Raw genomic sequence first — 24196 nt, 5'->3', positions numbered from 1 at the left:
GACAGTGGGATTCGAACCCACTATCTCCCAGATGCAAGCTCACAGCCGCGCGCCTCTAACCGCACGGCCAACTTGCCCGGTTTCTTCTTTTATTTCACTTTCGTCAGTGTTCTACTACAGGCACTCTCTGCCCCACTAACAAATGTCGTTTTATAGTTGGACCCAAGGTTAATAGAGAACAGTAAGGTTAGTCATTCCACGTTACGGGCTGCCATTGGCTGTCGCTGTGACGTCACCATGGAACATCGCTGGTAGCTGCTGACGGCAGACTGTATTAGCGCGCGGGTAATGTTTCACATTTTAATAATATACCGAAGTGATATTTTAGAATTTTTGAACGACATACAATGTATTCTATAGAAACATACATTCTGTACAAGATAAAGTATGTATAACATCGTAGCGCTACAAAATAAGAGGTACTTAGAAGTGCGCGATATGTTAGGTTTAAATCAACAGATTCGGGACAAATAAGACTATTTTTATTTACTGTTATTCACTCTTACCTCAGTGAAGATGATGTTGACGAAATGCATGGAATCTGCACCTCACTCTGACTGACAGATGGGTTTTGTTTTATATCACAAACACTGTTCATTTGTTCAACACTTCAAGGTGAAAACTTACAGGATACATTGCGATATGTAATAACTTCAAGTCTTGGAACACTAGCACCAAATAAACGGTTTGTCTTTCTTTCCATTAACATAAGTCTAGAAGAGTATCACAGTCTAGTATATTCACTATCTATCCGATTTTCATCAAAAGGGCTACAGTTCGAATCGTAGTCAATGAAAGCGAGACAGGGTATGAAATAAGTTCTTTTCTGAGTTCTGCACATAAGGCAAAGGTCCCGTGGCTTTGCACATGAAGTTTAAAACAACAAATACAACGGTAACGAACATTTCTTGACATTTACTTTGTTGATAAATGCCACATTCTCGTTTTTCGCTTACGGGCAGCCTCTTTGCCAGCTGAGTGGCTCAGACGGTTGAGGCGCTGGCCTTCTGACCCCAACTTGGCAGGTTCGATCCTGGCTCAGTTCGGTGGTATTTGAAGGTGTTCAAATACGTCAGGCTCGTGTCGGCAGATTTACTGGCACGTAAAAGAACTCCTGCGGGACAAAATTCCGGCACATCGGCATCTCCGAAAACCATAAAAGTAGTTAGTGGGACGTAAAGCAATTAACATTAATTAATTTAATTATTATTACGGGAAGCCTCTATTTTTTTATTTATGTTTTGCAGCCAACCAACGCAAACGAAGTAAGGTTCGGATCTTAGCACATGATTTCAAGACTTGTGGATGGGCGTCAGGAAAACGGCTTTTCAACTTCACAAACATATTGTTCACAACTTCTGGTTCCCTGTTCAAATCTGTTCGTCCGTGAACTTCAGCAAATATCAGTTCGAATTTAGTGATAATTTCCATAAAACTATCGGAAGGGACGAGCAAACCTCCCCGAAACAGCACGTGTACCCACCCCAGACTCGGGTCATCAGGTGGTATCAACAACTCTCCTGTAGGCGTGCCCAGGGACCTGTCAAATTTTCGGCAACGATATGCGATGAACCCTGCGATGTATTTGAATCGCTCCTCACTACAGTCAGTATTTTCCTGTATGGATAGATCATCACTATCAACAGCTGACAGTTCAACGTCATTAATGTCCTTGTCACCCTCAGTCATCGCCAGAGCTTGTCATATCCGGGAGGATGTTGCCAAACATAGCCGATGTAACAAATTCTCCTCCTTTGGCAGGAGCTACAGGTGACTCATTGGAATGAGGAATATCGCTGGAATTGGCTCCTAACAACAACAGTCTGACGCTATTTTTCACATCAGGTGGAGATGGATGATCGTAAAAATGCCCAAGACCTCTTAGGCGCGAAAATAAATTTTCCAGGCAATCTTGATTCAAACTTGCTGTGAGAATGTATTTAATAATAATTAATGTTACTTGTTTTACATCCCACTAACTACTCTTTTACGGTTTCGGGAGACGTCGAGGTGCCGGAATTTTGCCCCGCAGGAGTTCTTTTACGTGCCAGTAAATCTACCGACACGTGGCTGACGTATTTGAGCACCTTCAAATACCACCGGACTGAGCCAGGATCGAACCTGCCAAGTTGGGGGAGAATGTACTTAACGCCGAAAGATTCCATGTATTTGAACAGCACAAACGAAAAAAGAAACTAGGTCCTCTGGCACTCTTTTAAACACTCACGCACTTTAAAGGTAAACAAATACATCCGATACATGTGATAACTGAAGAATTTGCCTCGATCTACCCTGGTCCCGCGTGGCTAGCTGTTCCACCGTGACGTCATGCGCTAAGCGAGGAAAATGCAACACCTTCTGCGCATGGCTGAGTGCACCCCCCTGAGTTGGACCATTCATCTTCCACATTTCCTACTTCAGTAACTGGAATCTGTTGTTTCAAACTCTCCATAAATTCTTCCTGTTTTCTTATCTTTTAATTTCCACACTTTTAATTTACTATCTCTTATCTCCTTTAATTTTTCCATTTTCCTCGCTCTCATTTGAATAGTAAATAAATACAAGTGTAATAACTGATACAGTACAGGCCAGTGATATACTGTACAATTGATTGTATAGGATAAATGATCAATTAATTGATTATTAATAGTAAATTAAAAAACAATTTCATTTCTCAATTGCTTTTTTTCAAAAATCTCTTAACACCAAGTGAATGAGCATTCACTGTAATTTACAACCGGATATTGTATTGCCCTTTTCTATTTTATGGAAGTAATGTAGACCTTTGTGTACAAAGATAAATTTAAAAAGTACTAACAAAAGTTTGTTATGTTTTAATGGGGTGAACTTGACCGCCGGGGTGAAGTTGACCGAAAAATTGGAAAATGTTTCTTAACAATGTATGTATATGTTATCCATAAAATATTTTCAATATAATATAGGGAATCAATTATTTCAAGTTTCCTCAAGTTATGATGACAGTTATTTTTTCGAGATGCACTGTTAAAATAATTTTAAATTATTTAAACCCTGAATTTTTCAATTTATAAAACATGTTTAAACTTTCATATGCACAGCTGAGAAAAATATCATACAGTTCTCAAAGTTCAGTACGTTGTACCTTGATTCATTAGAACAGTGGTCAGTGGAACTGGAAAATTAATTTATTTGTATTTACTGACATCTTTAGACATTATATACAATTCTGTCAAATTCATGTGAAATTGGGGTAACACGTAAAAGACCTGGGGTGAAGTTGACTATTTTGGCTCTTTAAAATAATGAGATATTTTAACATTTGATTTTAAGGATAGATAGAATTGTTTTAACAATAGGATTGATTTTAACAACAATAAGATGATTTTTTTCACAAGTGATCTCTAAACATAATAATGGATCTGCTGCGGGCAGCGGGAAACCGGTTTCATGGGTTCAGTTGGCACCTGTAGAGATTTTCTGTCATTGTTTCATTTGTTCTTATTCTTTTGTGCAGTTTTGTTCATAGGTATTCACAGTGTGAAAATGCCATGTGTTTATGAATGAAAATCTACAGTGAAAAAGAAGTATTTAAAAGAAATGTTAGAAGGAAAAATAAAGGAGAAGCAAAGTGTACAACATCACTAAACGAACTCTCATGAATGGAATTCATGGTCGCCATAGTAAAAATCAAGGTGGTCAGACTGTTTATAGTGTGAAAGAAGAAAAGACTGTATTTGTGAAAACACGTGAAAATTCTTAATTTGTTATATTTATTGGTTGTTTAAGCATATTAAAACTTTGTTTTAAGTTTAAATCATGTTCATATTGATTATCATAGATTTAGACCTGTCACATTCACAGCATATTACTATAAAACCAAATTTAATGCAAAACAAATAGCCAGTCAACTTCGCCCAATAGTGGGGTTAACTTGACCAGGACACTTATGACCATTTACTCTTCATCTTTAACATTTGTGAGATTTGCAAAGACCATGAATATTGTTAGTAGAGCATAGACATAAATTTTAAAAGAAAAATGAGCTACCTATCATTTTACTTTCTAGAAATATTTAAATATGAAATGTAAAATCGGTCAACTTCACCCCATTTGACGGTATACTGTATATGCAGATGGGGGAAGATGAAGCAGGAAGAGTCAGTAAAATATTATAGTATCAACCTAAGCACATATCGGGGTCTTCATCAGTATTGTCACCGCAGTCATTATCTTGATCACATACCCAGACCTGAGGAATGCAAATACCATTCGGGCACTTATGTTGATCAGCTTTAAGGCATTTTCGGGTTATGTTTGGCACTTGTCCACCAATTGTAATCTGGCTGCTAGTAGATCTGCAAAGATAAGAAAAAACCTTCCTAATCATGGTATAATAACTAAAGTGAGTTTTTATTTGTGGAACATATTTTCCAAAATAAACATGTAATTAAATAAAAATATGAAAATAGCTTGTTAGTTAGTTGGATGGACTTCTGCATCTGCCAGCATATGTAGCTTAGATAGGTCCAACTCACGGCCAGCTGATCCTAACTTTTTTTTTGCCATTAGGGTAGTTTTAAAATTATTCTCCTTGGCTTTGTTTGCATAGTCCTATGTTTTCTGCAGTACATACTCTTTGGTTTGTTATCAGCTGTTAATAGTTTATAATGAAGGTTGCTATAAATTAATTGTAATGTAAAATAAAACGTTGGTGAGGTTGAGTAGGATATTGTTAGGGAATGAATGAGCGAGAGAGAGGAAACAGCTTCATGAAGCAGTCTCATTCCCTCATTGCCAGAGCATCTGAGACTCTCTGCTTGAGGTTGTGTCTGCTTCTGCTTTCTGCAATTTGTGTACTATAGTCCTATTAATACAACGTGCATGTTCCGACAGCTCACAGCACATGGCTCCGAGTAAAGGAGTGGGAGCGCTGTGTTGCCACATGATCCGGCTGGAGTTACTACAATTATACAATCAAATCCTCTCGTTCTGTGCTAGGCCCTGCGGAAAATAATATCCACGTACGGGGACCATGAGAGCGTTAGAATAACATTAAATAGCATTGCTATTATTCCAAAGTGGCTCAGCAGTAATTTTATCAGTTCAGATATCATAAGACATACTCATAATTTCCCTCTCTCACAGGCTTTTATCAGTCTACCTCGAGACGAGTTATTTCATTTTGAGGTAGATTTCAGCAGAAGAACAGCAGTTTGACTGGCTTGCTCAACATTCTGGGTTCAAATCCAGGTGATGATGGGAGAAATATCGAAGAGATTTTTGTATTCCTAAAGAAGGGAAATCTGTTCGGACCCTACCATAGGTGTTGGCACAATTTAAGATGCCAGCTATAACTGAAACGTGAGTTGTGATAGGTAAAAGTCCATCTTGCACTTTGTCGTTTTGAGTGCCTTTCAACTTGCGATCATTAGTTACGGGACCTCTTTTTACTGAAACCAGAACAAAAACAAAACCTTAGGTAGGCCTATTCTAATCACAGGTCGTGATTATTAATTTCTAAAATCTCGCAAGCTTTGTCCAAAATTCCAAAAATCGAAGTCCGTCCACCTTAATGAGAGGAAAGCAAAGAATAAGAAGAATGTATAATAATTATTTTAAGAAACCAAAAATAATAAATATTATCATAATTTCGAAGGGTGCTTGTAACATCTGTTATACTTCAATTCAAATATTAACTTTTCAAGGCATTTTCCAATTTTGCTGACTTAATACTAGAACTGGAAAAATTGCATTATCAGTTTTTGAGACTGTACCGGAAGGTACACCCCAATGCCGCGCATTTAAATCTTGCGCCTAAAAGAAATCCTCTACAGGAGAAACAGGGAACTTGAAATTAGACCTACTTAAACCTTTACTCAGAAGATGTCACTACAGTAATTTGACGTAATTTTGTTATTGTGAAGTTTCCCGTACTGTGTGAATTTCTACTTGTTTTGTTTGCCCTTCATCAAGAAGTTTGGACTTTCTTCAACTGATGTCACTACAAAAACTATGATCATGCACCCTGGTGCGAAGAGGATGAACTTTGATTTAAAGAAGTTTCATATTCATAAGTTTTTTTTTTTTTTACTAATTGATGCTCATTTATTTTTGGGTTGGCAATATTTATCTTTTCTTTCTGCCAGTTTTGAATCTAGCCAATCCCAAATTTCTGTAATTAATTTTCGACCTATCACTGCTTTCTTCTTCGATTTGGAGTGTAACCTTTCAAACTGACCAATAAAGTGAGAGGGGGTGGCTGGTTTATTCATGAAAGGTCTCAAACTTTCCCCGAGGGTTTATGAACTGCAGATTTTCACATCTCTTGGCCGATTGATCATCATCTAACTTAGTGTGTGTGTCAAGCAGGAGGCAGGAGGCGCCTCTTTCATCAGGCAGCAGTACACCAACAAGGTAATGGGCAATTAACATTTTTATTTCTTGCTAGCTCTGCAGTTTAACCCGAGGGAGAGATCCAAAACTTTAACTATGTAACCTACTTTTCTGAAAATGTAACTTCTGCCGGCTTATGTAATAACTTCATAAAATCTTTAACTAATCGGGGATAGAGAGTGATGTACCCTCTCGAGCTCCCCTTCATATTGGTTTGAAGTGACTACATTTTGGTAACTGGTTTTCTTACTTTCTGTTAAGTCTTAATTTATTCTTATACGAGTCACCTCCATAGTTTGGGAATAGCCCCTGTGTCATAGGCCTAGTGCCCTTTAGGTTTTAGTATTTGTATCTAGGAGGGCAAGTACACGCCTCCATTCAATTTGTGTTTCGGGCCATTTACTTAACCTGTTCTTTTCTGCAACGGCCCAATAGGTTGGGTACTAGATACCCCTGTTTCAAATTTGTAAGTTGTGCCTTGATAGCAAGTGATTGTAATTTTCTGATATCACCTTGAATAGGCTTGGAAAACGGAGAGCACATTAGCTCTTTTTCAAGTGTCGTAAAAGCGCCTCTAGGAGGCTTGATATTGTAAATTACGGAGCTAGTGCTCCATGTATTAGGGGATTTCTGCCCTTGTGTAAAATTGTGCTCTTTTGTAAATTTGAGCTAGGAGCTCAGGAATTGTAAAGTGAGGGCTTGAAGCACAAGATCTGTTTATACCACCAATCTTGTCTTTCCTAGACTTGTTTATTGCTACTGGTACCTCTTATATTTTATTTGTTGATTTTTTGAAATTCTAAAAAATATAACCTTTGTTATTTTAAATTAACTTTGATATTGTAGTTAGACCCATTCACCCCGGCACCTTCTTTCACCTCTGCTGGTCCACGGGTAACCCCGTAACAGAGACAAATCTGAAATTACATTTTACGAATATTATACTACAGTATGTAACCTTTACACTGCATTAAAATGCCAGTCTTGATAACGATACACTTATTATTAGCACCTATTAACACGAACACAGTAGCACTATAAATATTTAGCTGATTTCAAAAACACACTATACAGATGATATCACTTAAAGCTGGCACTGTTATACAGTCCGGCCACATTGGCTACAGTATACCAATTGGCAACGTGGAACTTGGACCGGCCTCCTCACGGAGCTCTAAGACAGAGAGGGTAGGAAAAGGGAGAGAAATTATAAAGCTGGGATTTGCTTAAACGGGAGGCATGTACTGGTTACCATACTAACTGCCATCCCTTACTACCACTCTGGGAGCTGTCAGAACATGCACGTTGTTTTAATGGCACTTTAATAGTAGCAGAGTATTGCCTCTGAGACTGCTTCGCAATATTACAGTTGTTTAATTTCCGTCATATTTATTAAATGCTCAATGCTACTTTATCTGGAAAGATTTATGATTTAATTTATACTAAACAAAAACTAACGTGTACTTTTTATGTGAAAATTGGGGTCATTGGATAAACTGGGTGCTCCCTGTGAATTGAAACTGGATTTTAAATGCTTGTGAAAAGTGCCGTTTGTAGGGAAGAAAAAACAAAATGAGCCTAGGAATGAATGTACATCTTTAGGTTCCCCCAGGAATGCAGAAAAACCAGTAAAAGTGCATTATTTTATATTTGTACATATGAAAATGAAGCAGGAAAATGTAAAATACTACTAGGGAAAGTTATGAAAGATGCTGCTACAAATAAATCTTATGGACAGCAAAATTTATTTTTCCCTTTAAATATATCATAAGGGTACATAGTGATATACAATTAGGATATTTCAAGACAATGTAAAAGTGGGCTATTAATATCAGTCCATACAAAGAAATAAGCTCCTGATATAAACTTTTCCTCAGGCAGATTATACAAAAAAGTTCCAAAACTTATATGTTTTATGTTAACTAGTCCAACTGTGAGAATATAACAACCCCTTTTATAAGCAACGGTGATATTGGAAAAAAAATTAAGCTTTTCATATAAGTTATTTTGTCCGCCTCCTAATTATTACCATATATTTTATCCAACTCGTACTCTCAAATCAGTCAAAATAACTTTATTTACAAATGAGGTATCTACCTCGGTGGTGAATGGTACACAAAAATACATTATTATCAAGAACAAAATTTTAAATTAACAAGAGAAGAAGAGATTTTCCTACAATACATTTTTTTTTGCTAGTTGTTTTACGTCGCACCGACACAGATAGGTCTTACAGCGACGATGGGACAGGAAAGGGCTAGGAGTGGGAAGGAAGCGGCCGTGGCCTTAATTAAGGTACAGCCCCAGCATTTGCCTGATGTGAAAATGGGAAACCATGGAAAACCATTTTCAGGGCTGCCGACAGTGGGGTTCGAACCTACTATCTCCCGAATACTGGATACTGGCCGCACTTAAGTGACTGCAGCTATCGAGCTTGGTCCTAAAATACAATACTATATAACTTATACTAACAATTTTTCTATTAATCACACAGCTCATCCTTAATAAATTTATATTATTTACATAATTCTATTCATAACATCTTCTGTACTTACAAACATGATCAACTCATATACAGTATGTGGAATAACTTCAAATAATATTATAAAACTGGTATAAGATTAAAATTTACTTCACTTTTTTTTTATACCCATTTTGGTACCAGTACCTAACAAGCATAATGACCTGCTGCATCTTAACCAGAGCCCCTTTTGCCACCACTTTTCAGAGTTCCTGAAGGGCCTTCACAGCTACCATAGTGGCCCCAGGCCCTCGAAGTCCTCACTGTACTTCACCCCTACAGGCAGTCCCCAATTTCGGCTGTTCAGTCTCCATAGACCAGGAGATGGAATTAATTTATTCACAAAATTTCTTTATTTACAATAACATGTAAATTCAGTTTTTAACCTCCTGTTTGTAAATGTTGTAACAGTTGACTCCATCCATTAAACTTCATATTATTTTCTTCAACCCATTGTTGGATATGGTCAAGGTCCCTTTGTAATTATGAACAATCCTCAATGATATTTATTTCTCTATAAACATCTATGTCATCTGCATACAATCTTATTTTTTATGTTATATTGTTCCCTAAATCGTTTGCATATATTAAGAAAAGTAATGGACCAATTGTACTACCCTGTGCAATTCCCTTCCAAACTTTCTCTTCCTGTGATACATGGTCTCCTACATTGACTTTCTGAACTCTTGAATTTAGAAATGTTCTTTCTTTTTTTTGCTATTGGCTTTACATCGCACTGACACAGATAGGTCTTATGGTGACGATGGGACAGGAAAGGGTTAGTAGTACTGGGGAGGAAGCGGCCGTGGCCTTAATTAAGGTACAGCCCAAGCATTTGCCTGGTGTGAAAATGGGAAACCACGGAAAACCATCTTCAGGGCTGCCGACAGTGGGGTTCGAACCCACTATCTCCCGAATACTGGATACTGGCCGCACTTAAGTGACTTCAGCTATCGAGTTCGGTAGAAATGTTCTTATCCAACGTATAACTCTTATGTCCAATCCTATTCCCTCTAGTTTCTTTAATAATATTCCATGTTCCAATCTGTCAAATGCAATCCAACTCGTCTCTTAAATCCAACTGATCTGGTAAGTCCTGCTGAAATCCCACCAGTTGCGCCTCACAGGAAAATTTCTTTCTAAATCCATACTGGCTCCTCATGAACCAATTTTTATCTTCACATATCACTCTGATGTACTTTGCTATTGAACTCTCCGGTATTTTACAAACTACACTGGTCAGGCTGCTCTTCCTTGCTGAGGCAGTTGGATTTCTCTGAAAATATCCTCATTTGTGAATGAGGAGCTTCTTTTCTCCTTATGTGTATCATCCTCTCTGTCTTGGTTTGATTTCCAACTCTTGACAGTCTTCTACTGAATCAATGAATTCCCTACTAAATAGGTTTGCTTTCTTAATATCTGTTAAAAAGTGTTCACCCCTTCTCCCACCAATGTGCAAATTTGGATTCCTTTTCCCTTTTGATTCCTAATATATGAATGCAGCTTTTTTCATTTTCCTTCGTGAAGTATGCCATTCATGTAATTCTTTTTTGGTTCCTTTTTCACTCAATTAAGTTCCCTCATTAGCTGTTTTCTAGTTTCTCTATTCTTTCTACCCTCTTCTATTTTCCTGTTTACTATTCTACATTTTCTTTTTAATTTTCTTATTTCCCTCGTATAATACGCAGGGTCTGAGGTAATTTTACCCTTCTTAATGTGTACAAATCTCTTCTCTCATTCCCAGATGATTCCTTTAAAGTTTGCCCAAAGTGTATCCACATTATTCCCTTCCACTTATCCAACAACTGAACTGTGATTTAAGGTAAGTCCCGAATTAATCAAATTTAGTTTTTCTGTACAATTTCTTGTCTTGTGTGAACCTCTTATAAGGCCTTTTTTTTGGTATCAGTCCTACATTCATTATTACAGACTTATGGTCACCTATTCCTTCAATTACCTCAGTTTTATCAATAATTTCCCATGGTTTAACCAAGAATACATCTAGTAAGTTATTGAGACGTTGGTACTTGTACTACTTGTGTAAATCCTCCCTCCCAAATTAACTTATTTGCCAGTTTCTGTTCATGGGCGTCACTTGCAGCTCCATTCCACTCAACTTCAGGCAAGTTTACATCTTCCCCAATTATTACCATATCATTATTATTGTTTTTATGAGTATAATCTATTATTTTCTCAAATATTTCCATGTCCCTTTCCTCTCTTCCAGGCCTATATGTTCCTATAATTCCCACTTCCTTCATATTATAAAAAAAAAGAAAAGTCATCTCTGTACAAGCCATGAAGGCCCTTGGAGGGGTGGAAGGTAAAGGCTTCCACTATCCGTAACCTCGGTATTTGATGGGGTAGAGTGGTTAGCTCTACGTCCGGCCGCCTTTGCCCCCAGGAATTAAACTGATATTCATTTTTGGTGTAGGCTGAGTGAACCTCAGTGCCATGTGCACCTCCAGAAGTGGAAATCTTGTGTCTTAAATTTTATGACTTCCTGATGGGGATTTGAACCCATGTTCTTCTGGGAGAACTGAGCACGCCTTTACTGCCTCAGCCAGGCAGCCCCTTCCTTCATATTATCACACACTAATTTTATCCCTAATATTTCACCCTTTTCATCAGTAAACCATTCATGTGAGTAATAAGTTTCCTTCACCAGAATAAACACCCCCCTCCCATTTTACAAAACAATGAATTCCATTATACTGACTATTTAAACAATTCAGTTCTATAAAGAAGCTAAAATAAAGATTCAAAATGTAAATATAACATGGCCGCACTATTTGTAGGGTGTTCAAATATTTAAATACGTTTTCATTTTTTGAAATTTGAGCAAGGGGAGAGAAATTCAGGAGTGCACTGTTAATTTGTTTTCAAGTATGTTGTTATTATCAATTGTGATTGTGAAAAAGTTCTGTGCCATAGTAGTTGGGAATGCATTAGCTTTCACCAGATATTAGAATCATTCTGTATTGACGGTTTTCACTTTACAAAGGAAAAAAATTAAATGTATCCTCCTAATTCAATCATTAGATGGAGTAATCAAATTCAAACATGTTTCAACTTGTTTGAGCCATCTTCAGTGAAAAAGGAGGGGGGGGTGGTAAAGTAATTTAGATAATACAAGTTAAAAATGTGCCAAAAAACATAATGAAGGAACAACTGAAAAACAAAAGAGAGACATGACGGAAATAAAAACAGCACAATATACAACATTTATTTCATCAGATGGAGCAATAAACAACTCGCTGCGACAAAATTCAGTGAAATGTTAATACAAAACATAATTGAATCTGAAAAGTGTGTTAAACCTAAGAAGAAAAGAAATGAAAACAAATGATACAGATGGAAACGAACAATAAGTGTACATAGCGAGGTTGCGGACTTCTTTGTCTAAAAAAATCGGCGTTTTCCAATCACTTGTCACATGCATTTCACCTGCACGTTGTCTCCTCTCAGGCTTGGTTTCTCAAACTTTTTCGCTCCCCTCCTAGCCATTCGTGGTGATGGTGTTTCTACAAAGGCAGACTGTTGGCCTGAATTTTCGACACAGTGATTTCATCCTGTTTTGAATTGTTATAAAACTGAAAATGTTTTAGACTAAGAGGTCTGCAACCTCTACACTTATTGTTCATTTCCATTTATTTTCTTCTTAGGTTTAACACACTTTTTAGATTTAATTGTGTTTTGTACACTGACTGACAGAGCAAATGCAACACCAAGAAGGAGTGGTCAGAACTTTATGCCAATTGCAGGGTAGACTGACATCACTGAGGTATGCTCATGATGTGAAATGCGCCGCTGTGCTGCGCACGTAGCGAACGATAAATGGGACACGGCGTTGGCGAATGGCCCACTTCGTACCGTGATTTCTCAGCCGACAGTCATTGTAGAACGTGTTGTCGTGTGCCACAGAACACGTGTATAGCTAAGAATGCCAGGCCGCCGTCAACGGAGGCATTTCCAGCAGACAGACGACTTTACGAGGGGTATGGTGATCGGGCTGAGAAGGGCAGGTTGGTCACTTCGTCAAATCGCAGCCGATACCCATAGGGATGTGTCCACGGTGCAGCGCCTGTGGCGAAGATGGTTGGCGCAGGGACATGTGGCACGTGCGAGGGGTCCAGGCGCAGCCCGAGTGACGTCAGCACGCGAGGATCGGCGCATCCGCCGCCAAGCGGTGGCAGCCCCGCACGCCACGTCAACCGCCATTCTTCAGCATGTGCAAGACACCCTGGCTGTTCCAATATCGACCAGAACAATTTCCCGTCGATTGGTTGAAGGAGGCCTGCACTCCCGGCGTCCGCTCAGAAGACTACCATTGACTCCACAGCATAGACGTGCACGCCTAGCATGGTGCCGGGCTAGAGCGACTTGGATGAGGGAATGGCGGAACGTCGTGTTCTCCGATGAGTCACGCTTCTGTTCTGTCAGTGATAGTCACCGCAGACGAGTGTGGCGTCGGCGTGGAGAAAGGTCAAATCCGGCAGTAACTGTGAAGCGCCCTACCGCTAGACAACGCGGCATCATGGTTTGGGGCGCTATTGCGTATGATTCCACGTCACCTCTAGTGCGTATTCAAGGCACGTTAAATGCCCACCGCTACGTGCAGCATGTGCTGCGGCCGGTGCCACTCCCGTACCTTCAGGGGCTGCCCAATGCTTTGTTTCAGCAGGATAATGCCCACCCACACACTGCTCGCATCTCCCAACAGGCTCTACGAGGTGTACAGATGCTTCTGTGGCCAGCGTACTCTCCGGATCTCTCACCAATCGAACACGTGTGGGATCTCATTGGACGCCGTTTGCAAACTCTGCCCCAGCCTCGTACGGACGACCAACTGTGGCAAATGGTTGACAGAGAATGGAGAACCATCCCTCAGGACACCATCCGCACTCTTATTGACTCTGTACCTCGACGTGTTTCTGCGTGCATCGCCGCTCGCGGTGGTCCTACATCCTACTGAGTCGATGCCGTGCGCATTGTGTAACCTGCATATCGGTTTGAAATAAACATCAATTATTCACCCGTGCCGTCTCTGTTTTTTCCCCAACTTTCATCCCTTTCGAACCACTCCTTCTTGGTGTTGCATTTGCTCTGTCAGTCAGTGTATTAACTTTTTTTAAGCTGAATTTTGTCGCAGCAAGTTGTTTAATTCTCCATCTGATGATAAATGTTGTATACTGTGCTGATTTCTCTCTTTTGTTTTCATTTGTTCCTTCATTATGTTTTTGGCACATTTTTAGCGTGTATTGTGTAAATTACTTTAACGCCCCCTTTTTTCTTTCACTGAAGATGGCTCCAATGAGTTGAAACATGTTTGAATTTGATCACTCCATCTAATGATGGAATTATGTGATGTAATGAATTAGAAGGATACATTTAATTTTTTCCTTTGTAAAGTGAAAAACGGATTAACTGTTAGCATGTTAATGTGTCTGCATAAATACCATTGTAGTGTAGTTAATTAATAAATAAATGTTGTAATGCAAAGCACATTTCTATTCAGGTACTGTCATTGGATTATTATTATTATTATTATTATTATTATTATTATTATTATTATTATTATTATTATTATTATTATTTATTTATTTATTTATTTATTTATTAATCCATTTACCGTCCAGGGTTGGTTTTTTCCTCAGACTCAGCGAGGGACCCCACCTCTACCACCTCGAAGCAGTGTCCTGGAGCGTGAGACTTTGGGTTGGGGATAAAATTGGGGAGGAGGCCCAGTACCTTGCCCAGGTAGCCTCACCTACTATGCTGAACAGGGGCCTTCTAGGGGGATGGGAAGATTGTAAGGAATACACAAGGAAGAGGAAAGAAGTGCCCATGGCCTTAAGTTAGGTATCATCCCGGCATTTGCCTAGAGGAGAAGTGGGAAACCACGAAAAACCACTTCAGGGATGTCTGAGCTGGGACCCTCTGCTCAGTTGAACTCCCAAGGCTGAATGGACCCCGTTCCAGCCCTCGTACAACTTTTAAAATTTTGTGGCAGAGCCAGGATTCGAATCCAGGCCTCCGATGGTGGCAGCTAATCACACTAACCACTACACCACAGAGACGGACATCATTATTATTCATCCAAAAGTATTGTGGTGCTGGTCAGTGAAAACTGGACCGATTAGGGAGGGTGAAGAGATTTCAGCACAGCCCTGCTAGAGTAAAGTGTCACGAACACCCACTGAGCAAATATCATTACATCATGTTGACATGACCTGTCCCTTATTGGCATTTCAAAAACATAGCAACCGCTATTTGTGAGCAACGTTGTGTCAACGGAGGACAAGAGTTATTGATACGGGTATGATGGGAAATATTAGGAAGGGTGATGAGTGTTGCGGTGTGATCAGAACCTATTTCTACAGATTTCTCTATGGTGCGACTGGTAGACAAGGAAAAATGAAATGGCATATGGCCTTTAGTGCCGGGAGTGTCCGAAGACAAGTTTGGCTCGCCAGATGCAGGTCTTTTAATTTGACTCCCATAGGCGACCTGCGCGTCGTGATGAGGATGAAATGATGATGAAGACAACACAAATACCTAATCCCTGTGTCAACGAAATTAACCTATTATAGTTAAAATTCCCAACCGCGCCAGGAATCAAACCCAGGACTCTTGTGACCAAAATGCTAACCATTTAGCCACGGAGCTGGACTAGACAGGGAAGGTGACAGGATAAAGGCATCAGGGGTGGAGTTGGATAGGGCTCGAGTACAGAAAGGAAATGGGAGTTCAATCGCCCGAAGTTGAGAGATTAAATTATCAAAATAATTTTGTTAAGTGACTGTACTGAATTGATATTACTGTCAGCAATTAAAATGTAACTGTTAAGAGTGGAATGTATATATCTAAGAAAATCAATAGGTGGTGACATTTGGGGAGAGAGATATTTAATTACAAAGGCAAGAAACAAACTGTTAGGTAAGAATGTTTTGATTATTAAATATTCAGAAAAAATATTGGGAAATTTATTAAAATATTGTATGATGGTAAGTCATTTTTTAACTCCAACAGCCACACCTCCTCGAGCTCCTCGTGATTACTATGCTCTGAAGAAATTATAGTTGGCAAAGTGTGGCTGTTGTCCTGGAAGTGAGAAACGTTTCATTTAGAATAAAAACTTCAGGGTCATACAGGGAAAGGGAAGTGCCCATTGAAGCAGGATTGTTGACTGAGAGAGGGAATGGCTACGAAGAGCATGAAGATTGTGCTGACCTCATGCAGGTGGTTCCGAGGTTGCAGGCTTTCGGAGCCCCTCTCCCTACCCTGAACCAAATAAAACAAATTTCATGATCTCTGATCAGAAGCATCTCCAATTGTATACTGCAAAGAATATGTAAGAAGTATTGCTCAATGTTAAATTCCAATAGGCAACGGTTGCTTCCCCTCTCCATGACCATCCGCACAAGCGCATGTAGTGACGGCTGCAAGCACTGAGAAAACAAGGAGCTATTTTAAAGGAGAACTAGAGGACTTGTATTGCTCCACAGCATTTGTAATAAATAGGGCAGATAGCACGTCTTGATATAAAATTGCTCCATGCGCTGCCCGGGTACTTTTTTGGATCTTTAATTTTAGGTTTTCTATTCAAAACAAAAAGACATGAACAGCATCTCTATGTTATGGAAAGGAGAATACTTTGATGGCCACTGGGAATTGGTCAATTGGATCACGTAAGGAACCAGGATGTTAGAATAGCATTTGGAGTGGTTCCTATTACTAACAAGATGTGAGAGACTTGTCTGAGATGTTATGGTCACATACTTCGCAGCAGTAGTTTCTCAGTTGTGAAGACGGCACTAGATTTGAACCCCAAGGGCCATCGATCAAGGGAACGTCCAAGGAAGAGATGGCTTGGCGCACTACAGGAGGATATGTACTTGGTGGGTATTACTCCGGTTGATGCCAAGGATCGGAAGTAGTGGAAAGCTAAGTGCAGAAACGCGGACCCTGCAATAACACGATAAACTCTAGGGAGAAATTAACTTTTAGGATTTGTATTACCTGTTAATTATGTGTAAAGTGAATTTTTGTATATCTATATATTGTGTCGTCGATCAATTTTTACGAGCTTTTTTACAATTTGTTTTACATTTGCACCGACACAAATAAGTCTTACGGCGATGATGGAATAGGAAAAGGCTAAGAGTCGGAAGGAATGACTGTCACCTTATTAAAGGTATAGTTCCAGCATTTGCCTGGTGTGAACATAGAAAATCACTAGAAAAACACCTTCAGAGCTGCCGACAGTGGAGTTAAAAATCACTATCTCCCGAAGACAAAGTCCGGCTCCATGGCTAAATGGTTAGCGTGCTGGCCTTTGGTCACAGGGGTCCCAGGTTCGATTCCCGGCAGGGTCGGGAATTTTAACCTTAATTGGTTAATTTCGCTGGCACGGGGGCTGGGTATATGTGTCGTCTTCATCATCATTTCACCCTCATCACGACGTGTAGGTCACCTACGGGCGTCAAATCAAAAGAGCTGCATCTGGCGAGCCGAACTTGTCCTCGGACACTCCCAGCACTAAAAGCCATACATCATTAGATTTTTTTCCCGGATGCAAGTTGACAGCTATGTGACCCAAACAGCATAGTAATTAGCCCAGTTTTAACTTCCCTTTTTTGGAGCTTTAGAGTCATTGTTTGTGTTTAAATTAAAGTTTTAGTATTAGATTATTTTGTTTTGCGTGGAACTTTGTCCACATGACAGCCGAGGTTGTCTGGGAAGTACCTAGTTAATTCTTTCAAATAATAAAAATAAGTGATAACTGTATGTATTTACATGTCGCCCTATAGATAGGATGTACATGATTCCAGCAGTCACCGGGCGAGTTGGCCGTGCGCGTAGCGGCGCGCGGTTGTGAGCTTGCATCCGGGAGATAGTAGGTTCGAATCCCACTATCGGCAGCCCTGAAAATGGTTTTCCGTGGTTTCCCATTTTCACACCAAGCAAATGCTGGGGCTGTACCTTAATTAAGGCCACGGCCGCTTCCTTCCAACTCCTAGGCCTTCCCTATCCCATCGTCACCATAAGACCTATCTGTGTCGGTGCGACGTAAAGCCCATAGCAAAAAAAAAAAAAAAATCCAGCGGTCAATGAGACTGTCAGCAATCAGCCCAGCGAATCTGAGAACTGTGAATTCAATAGTCTTCTTCCTCGTCCTCTACCGCTTTCTCCGCACCTATGGGGTTGCTTGTGCGAACTGTGTTTGCATATGTGGATGTGGCCCTGTTTTACGGCCGGATGCCCTTCCTGACGCCAACCCTCCCTCCCTCCCTCCCTCCCTCCCTCCCTCCCTACCTACCTACCTACCTATCTATATATATATATAGCTAGATGATGATGATGCTTGTTGTTTTTAGGGGCCTAACATCGAAGGTCATCGGCCCCTATTATATATATATATATATATATATATATACGGGGGTGATGATCACTATTGTGTGTTTCTGTTGTGGTTGGTAGTGTAGTGTGTTGCATGAATACGAAGAGGTGAGTGTTGGGACAAACACAAACAGCCAGCCCCTGAGCCAAAAAAATTTAATCAGACGCAATTAAAATCCCCGATCCAACCGGGAATTGAACCCGGGACCTTCTGAACCTAAGTCCTCAACGCTGACTATTAAGCCAAGGAGTCGGACTGAGAATTTAATAGTCTACTAATACTAATTCAACAGAGAACATTTTTTTTCTCACCCCCTTGTGACCCGCAAGCTGATGGAGGCTGAACTTGGACAAAAACAACAAAATTATGGATTCGACATTAATATAGGTAGTTTTTGATGATTTTTACATACCACTCCCTCTTAACCCCCAACCATATTTTGCTCCAGACAGTAAGTTATGTGTACCAAGTTTGGTTGAGAGCTATGCTGGAACATACAGTACATAATCCCTGCCGGTTTGGACATTTTCTTTTCACCCCTTCTCATCCACCATGCTGATGGTGGCTGAACTTAGACATAAATGACATCCAGAGTGTCACAATTCATCTCGGCAACCCCAAAAACTATGGATATTTGTCGTTTTTGATTAGTTTTGCATGTCACTCCGAGCCCACTCTACCACTGAGCTTGGTGTGGTCTACTCCCATGGTATTTCTCTTCAGTTTCGTTGAAATTTTGCCTACAATCACTGTCATTTTTAATTGTTTAGCTTCGACGAAATCCTTATGTAAAGATATTGCTCCTCAACTCTGGGCAACCCGCTAAGTACAGAATGTATTGTGGGTTAGGGTAAGCCTTTGCCTGCAATTATTAGACTGATCATTTAATGATTTGATTTTTAGGATTACTCAAGCTGACTGAACTTAGGGACCTATCAATGCTTGTTGATTTACCGGCAGGTATTTTTGGAGAGATAAAAACAAAAATGAAGCGAATTGGTCCAGTAGAATGATTGGCCGTACTGGACAAAGTTGTTTTTAGTAAACTTTTTAAACTAAGGTTGAAAGAAGAATTTCAACTTCCAATATCTACTTAATGTTTTTATAGCTAGTTCATGAAAATACATACATAATCCAGCATAAAGTCTAACTACTTAATTAAAAGGTTAGTTAGTACATGTTTCATTCCTAAAATATGGAACATCTCCAGCTATAAAATACAAATGCAAAAATTGACACTAATAATTAAAACACTGATGAAGTTGGAAATGTTTTTATGTTTTGCTAAAAAACATAAAATATGTTGATGTTCATAAGAAAATCTACATCCATAAGTGAGACGTGTTTGTACAAAGTGGTCTGCATGTATATTCCTCTGAAAAATTTCACTCGACATTATCATAATGTGATCCGAGGCTCGTTTTGTAGTTGAAAGCAATCGATATAACCCTTCAGTTGACTTGCTGAGCCTAACACTGCTGGGGATTTTCTGTCAGGAGTATTCTCCCTTAGCCTTTGGCAGTCCCCTACCTCACTGCAAGGCAGCAGCTGATGAATTTATGTGTCATTTCCTACACAAGGGTCACATCAAACCTTCTAGGGGAAACTCCTCCACCCCGTAGCTGTTGGTCTTCCCCTAGTTTGTCGGGTTTGGTATCGGCCGCCCAACCCTCGGCCAGACAGTCGCAGGTAGTACCGTCTACTGTCGCATACGGTAGCAGGATCTCTCCTGACCTGACAGGGTAAGGAATGAAAGAATAAGGGAGGAAGCTGGTGTGTACCCATCCCTGAATAAAAAAGTGACAACGGCCCATTTGAAATGGTTTGGCCATGTCAAACGATTGGACGATGGAAGGACAGCAAAACAATGGCTACACACAGTCGTGGCCGGAAAACGACTGGTAGGAAGACCTAGGAAGAGATGGCTGGACCAAGTGAAAGAGGACATAGGAACAAGAGGAGTCAGCTGGGATGTTGTCTTGAGAGAAGAGTGGTACATGGACAGACAGAAGTGGAGAGTGCTCGTAAACCACACACGGGCAACTGGAGTGGAAAACTGATGATGATGATGATGATTATCATAATGATACTGGCCACCTGCGTCTATAACTTAAGCTCATTTCTCTTATAAGGACAAGGGAAGGTTTTCATTCCCCTCCCCTTCAGGCCACCTAGAAGTTAACGCCTTCTCTCTGGCCAGGAAATTTGGCAGGTTTGGAGGTTTGATGGAGTAGGGGGATGGGTTGGCATGGTCAAGGAGATGGGGTGGTAATTTTGGCTCTGGCTATGTGCTTTATTGCTGTTTCAAGATTAAAAAAAAAAAAAAAAATTACAATGGTTTTGTTAACAATTTACAGTTTTCTGTTTACAATGGAGTTGTAGCTTCTTATATTGTATTTGATATTTGCAGTTATTATGTTATTCCTCTATCTGGGATAGTCGGTCTAATTACACTTGACAATTAAGTTTTATAGGACTGAAGTATTGTTCATTTAATATCTACAGATTAGTGATGGGCGATATTTCATGAACTGTGACTTTTTTACTGATATCAACAAATTATGAGTAACGACTGTTACTTTCTACAGTATCACTGTGGTAAGCCGTGATTTCAAGATTTCACTTCAAGTGATCATCAACTCCATATACCGAACTAGTGAATGTTGCTACATAAACTGTGACTGTGATCAATGTTGTGATCACTCGTGATATCACGACGTGTGCTGCCGCAACGGTATCCATGCGAAGCGATGCGTTCAAGGAAGGAGAATCGCCATGATTACCAACCGTATGGAAATTTGTAGATTTAATTTTTTTTAAGGACGTCAACATATCGTCAGTATATAAGGTATTTATAGAAAATGAGCACATTCCTCCCAAATATAATAACAACTGAAACCCTTGTAATCCTCGGCATCACTCAAATATCAGTTTTAGGAAATTGTCAAGTTGACTCGCAGTGAGGTATTATTTTTAAGTGCGTCTTCAAATTGCATCATGGTACATGGGACACTCACCTAGAATAGTAACAAACAAGTATTTCTCCTATACTTTGGAATGCCTGGGGGTATTTTCCTTTCTCACCTCTCATATCGTCACTTGAGCTCAGTATCTATCTTCTAACTATCTATCTATCTATCTATCTATCTATCTATCTATCTATCTATCTACCTATCTATATGTCTATCAATCAATCAATATCTGCATTTAGGGCAGTCACCCAGGTGGGAGATCCCCTATCTGTTGTTTTCCTAGCCTTTCCTTAAATGATTTCAAAGATATTGGAAATTTATTGAACATCTCCCTTGGTAAGTTATTCCAATCCTTAACTCCCCTTCCTATAAAATTATTTGCCCCAATTTGTCCTCTTTAATTCCAGCTTTATCTTCATATTGTGGTCTTTCCTACTTTTAAAGACGCCACTCAAATTTATTCGTCTACTAATGTCATTCCACGCCATCTCTCCACTGACAGCTCAGAACATAACAATTAGTCGAACAGCTCATCTTCTTTCTCCCAATTCTTCCCAGCCCAAACATTGCAACATTTTTGTAATGCTACTCTTTTGTCGGAAATCACCCAGAACATATCGAGCTGCTTTTCTTTGGATTTCTTCCAGTTCTTGAATCAAGTAATCCTGATACACTGGAACCATACTCTAGTTGGGGTCTTACCAGAGACTTATATGCCCTCTCCTTTACATCCTTACTACAACCCCTAAACACCCTCATAACCATGTGCAGAGATCTGTACCCTTTTATTACAATCACATTTATGTGATTACCCCAATGAAGATCTTTCCTTATATTAACACCTAGATACTTACAATGATCCCCAAAAGGAACTTTCACCCCATCAACACAGTAATTAAAACTGAGAGGACTTTTCATATTTGTGAAACTCACAACCTGACTTTTAACCCCGTTTATCATCATACCATTGCCTGCTGTCCATCTCACAACATTATCGAGGTCATGTTGCAGTTGCTCACAATCTTGTAACTTATTTATTACTCTATACAGAATAACATCATCTGCAAAAAGCCTTACCTCTGATTCTACTTCTTTACTCATATCATTTATAAATAAAAGAAAACATAAAGGTCCAATAATACTACCTTGAGGAATTTCCCTCTTAATTATTACAGGGTCAGATAAAGCTCTGTCTACTCTAATTCTCTGAGATCTATTTTCTAGAAATATTACCAACCCATTCAGTCACTCCTTTGTCTAGTCCAATTGCACCCATTTTTGTCAATAGTCTCCCATGATCTACCCTATCAAATGCTTTAGACAGGTCAATCGCGATACAGTCCATTTGACCTCCAGATTCCAAGATATCTGCTATATCTTGCTGGAAACCTACAAGTTGAGCTGCAGTGGAATAACCTTTCCTAAAACCGAACTGCCTTCTATCAAATCAGTTATTAATTTTGGAACATGTCTAATATAATAAGAAAGAATGCTTTCCCAAAGCTTACATGCAACGCATGTCAAACTTACTGGCCTGTAATTTTCAGCTTTATATCTATCACCCTTTCCTTTATACACAGGGGCTACTATAGCAACTCTCCATTCATTTGGTATAGCTCCTTCAACCAAAAATAAATAAGTAGAGTACTTCAGATATGGTACTATATCCCAATCCACTGTCTTTAGTATATCCCCAGAAATCTTATCAATTACAGCCATTTTTCTAGTTTTCAACTAATGTATCTTATTGTAAATGTCATTGTTATCATATGTAAATGTTAATACTTCTTTAGCATTAGTCACCTCCTCTATCTGGACATTATCCTTGTAATCAACAATCTTTACATACTGCTGACTGAATACTTCTGCCTTTTGAAGATCCTCTTATCCCTTTCAGATCTGAAAGAAAACTGGCAGTGTGAATTTTTGTTTGTACGTCAAAAACTGACTAAAATGCTCTTAAATACATACATTTTTAGTTTATTTTACAAAATAAAAATGAACATCTGAGAAAAAGCACCCACACAATTGTGCATGTCAGGACTTAATCCATTACTTACAAAAATGAAAAATTACCTCAATGCATGTGAATATACATATGTACATGATCAAATGTTCTATTCTTACAGTGGGGAATAATTTAAAACAATTAAATCCTCATTCATACACAAGTAAATGTTACATTTTCTACACTGAGGACGAGTTTTGCCATTACTGCCCTTTTGGCATCAGCACCCTGTCGTTGGATCTGAAAGAAAACTGGAGGTGTGAATTTGTTAAAAACTTACTAAAATGCTCTCAAATACATGTTTTTACAGTTTATTTTACAAAATGAGAACTTTCAGCTAAAAAACAGAACCCACATAATTGTCTATGTCAGGACTTTATCCACTACTTACAAAAAATAAAAATAAGAAAATTCAGCTCAGTACATGTGAATATACACATATACATGATCAAATGTTCTATTTTACAGTGTGGAACAATGTATTTTAAACAATTAAAATCTTACACATTTCTCACATAGAGTACGAGTTCTGCCTTCACAGTCTTTTGGTGGCAGCACCCAGCACTCTTGCATGCATTGCCTGCAGGGAAACCTAGCCCGCCCACTTGTGCGAATCAACATTCAAAACCTCATGGTATCACGTACGATGTTGTAAGTTCACAATTTACGTTCGCTAAACAATTTACACACTTCATTGATTATATTTTGATATTCAGTAGATCTTCTAGAATAATATGAATGCAATAAATACTTAATTTTAGGCATTACTGCTTCCCGCCATCTTGCCGATGAACTGTATTTTTAAACCCTTCTTCCTGCCCCCCGGTGGTCAAGCGCTAAATAAAAACAACTGAAGTACATGCTACGTGTCCTGCACAAGCACTGCAGTCCGGTCTAGCGCCAAGAAAACATCAAATAAG

General features: G+C 39.3%; 1 protein-coding gene across 3 annotated transcripts in view; it reads right to left on the bottom strand.

Annotated features, from left to right (window-relative positions):
- Window positions 1-24196, bottom strand: part of LOC136872362 (very low-density lipoprotein receptor) — a 111490-nt gene that overhangs the window by 36767 nt on the left and 50527 nt on the right. For 2 of the 3 annotated variants that reach the window (XM_067146173.2, XM_067146174.2), the window contains exon 2: window positions 4162-4334. The exons of the other annotated variant lie outside the window; for it this stretch is intronic. In XM_067146173.2, the coding sequence (XP_067002274.2) occupies window positions 4162-4334 (173 nt within the window). The remainder of the gene's footprint in view (window positions 1-4161; window positions 4335-24196) is intronic. 3 annotated transcript variants of the gene reach the window in all.

This window comes from Anabrus simplex, chromosome 4 (assembly GCF_040414725.1).
Source record: "Anabrus simplex isolate iqAnaSimp1 chromosome 4, ASM4041472v1, whole genome shotgun sequence".
Classification (NCBI taxonomy): Eukaryota; Metazoa; Arthropoda; class Insecta; order Orthoptera; family Tettigoniidae; genus Anabrus; species Anabrus simplex.
The sequence above is the reverse complement of the archived record's forward strand: the minus strand, read 5'-3'. Positions and strand labels throughout refer to the sequence as shown.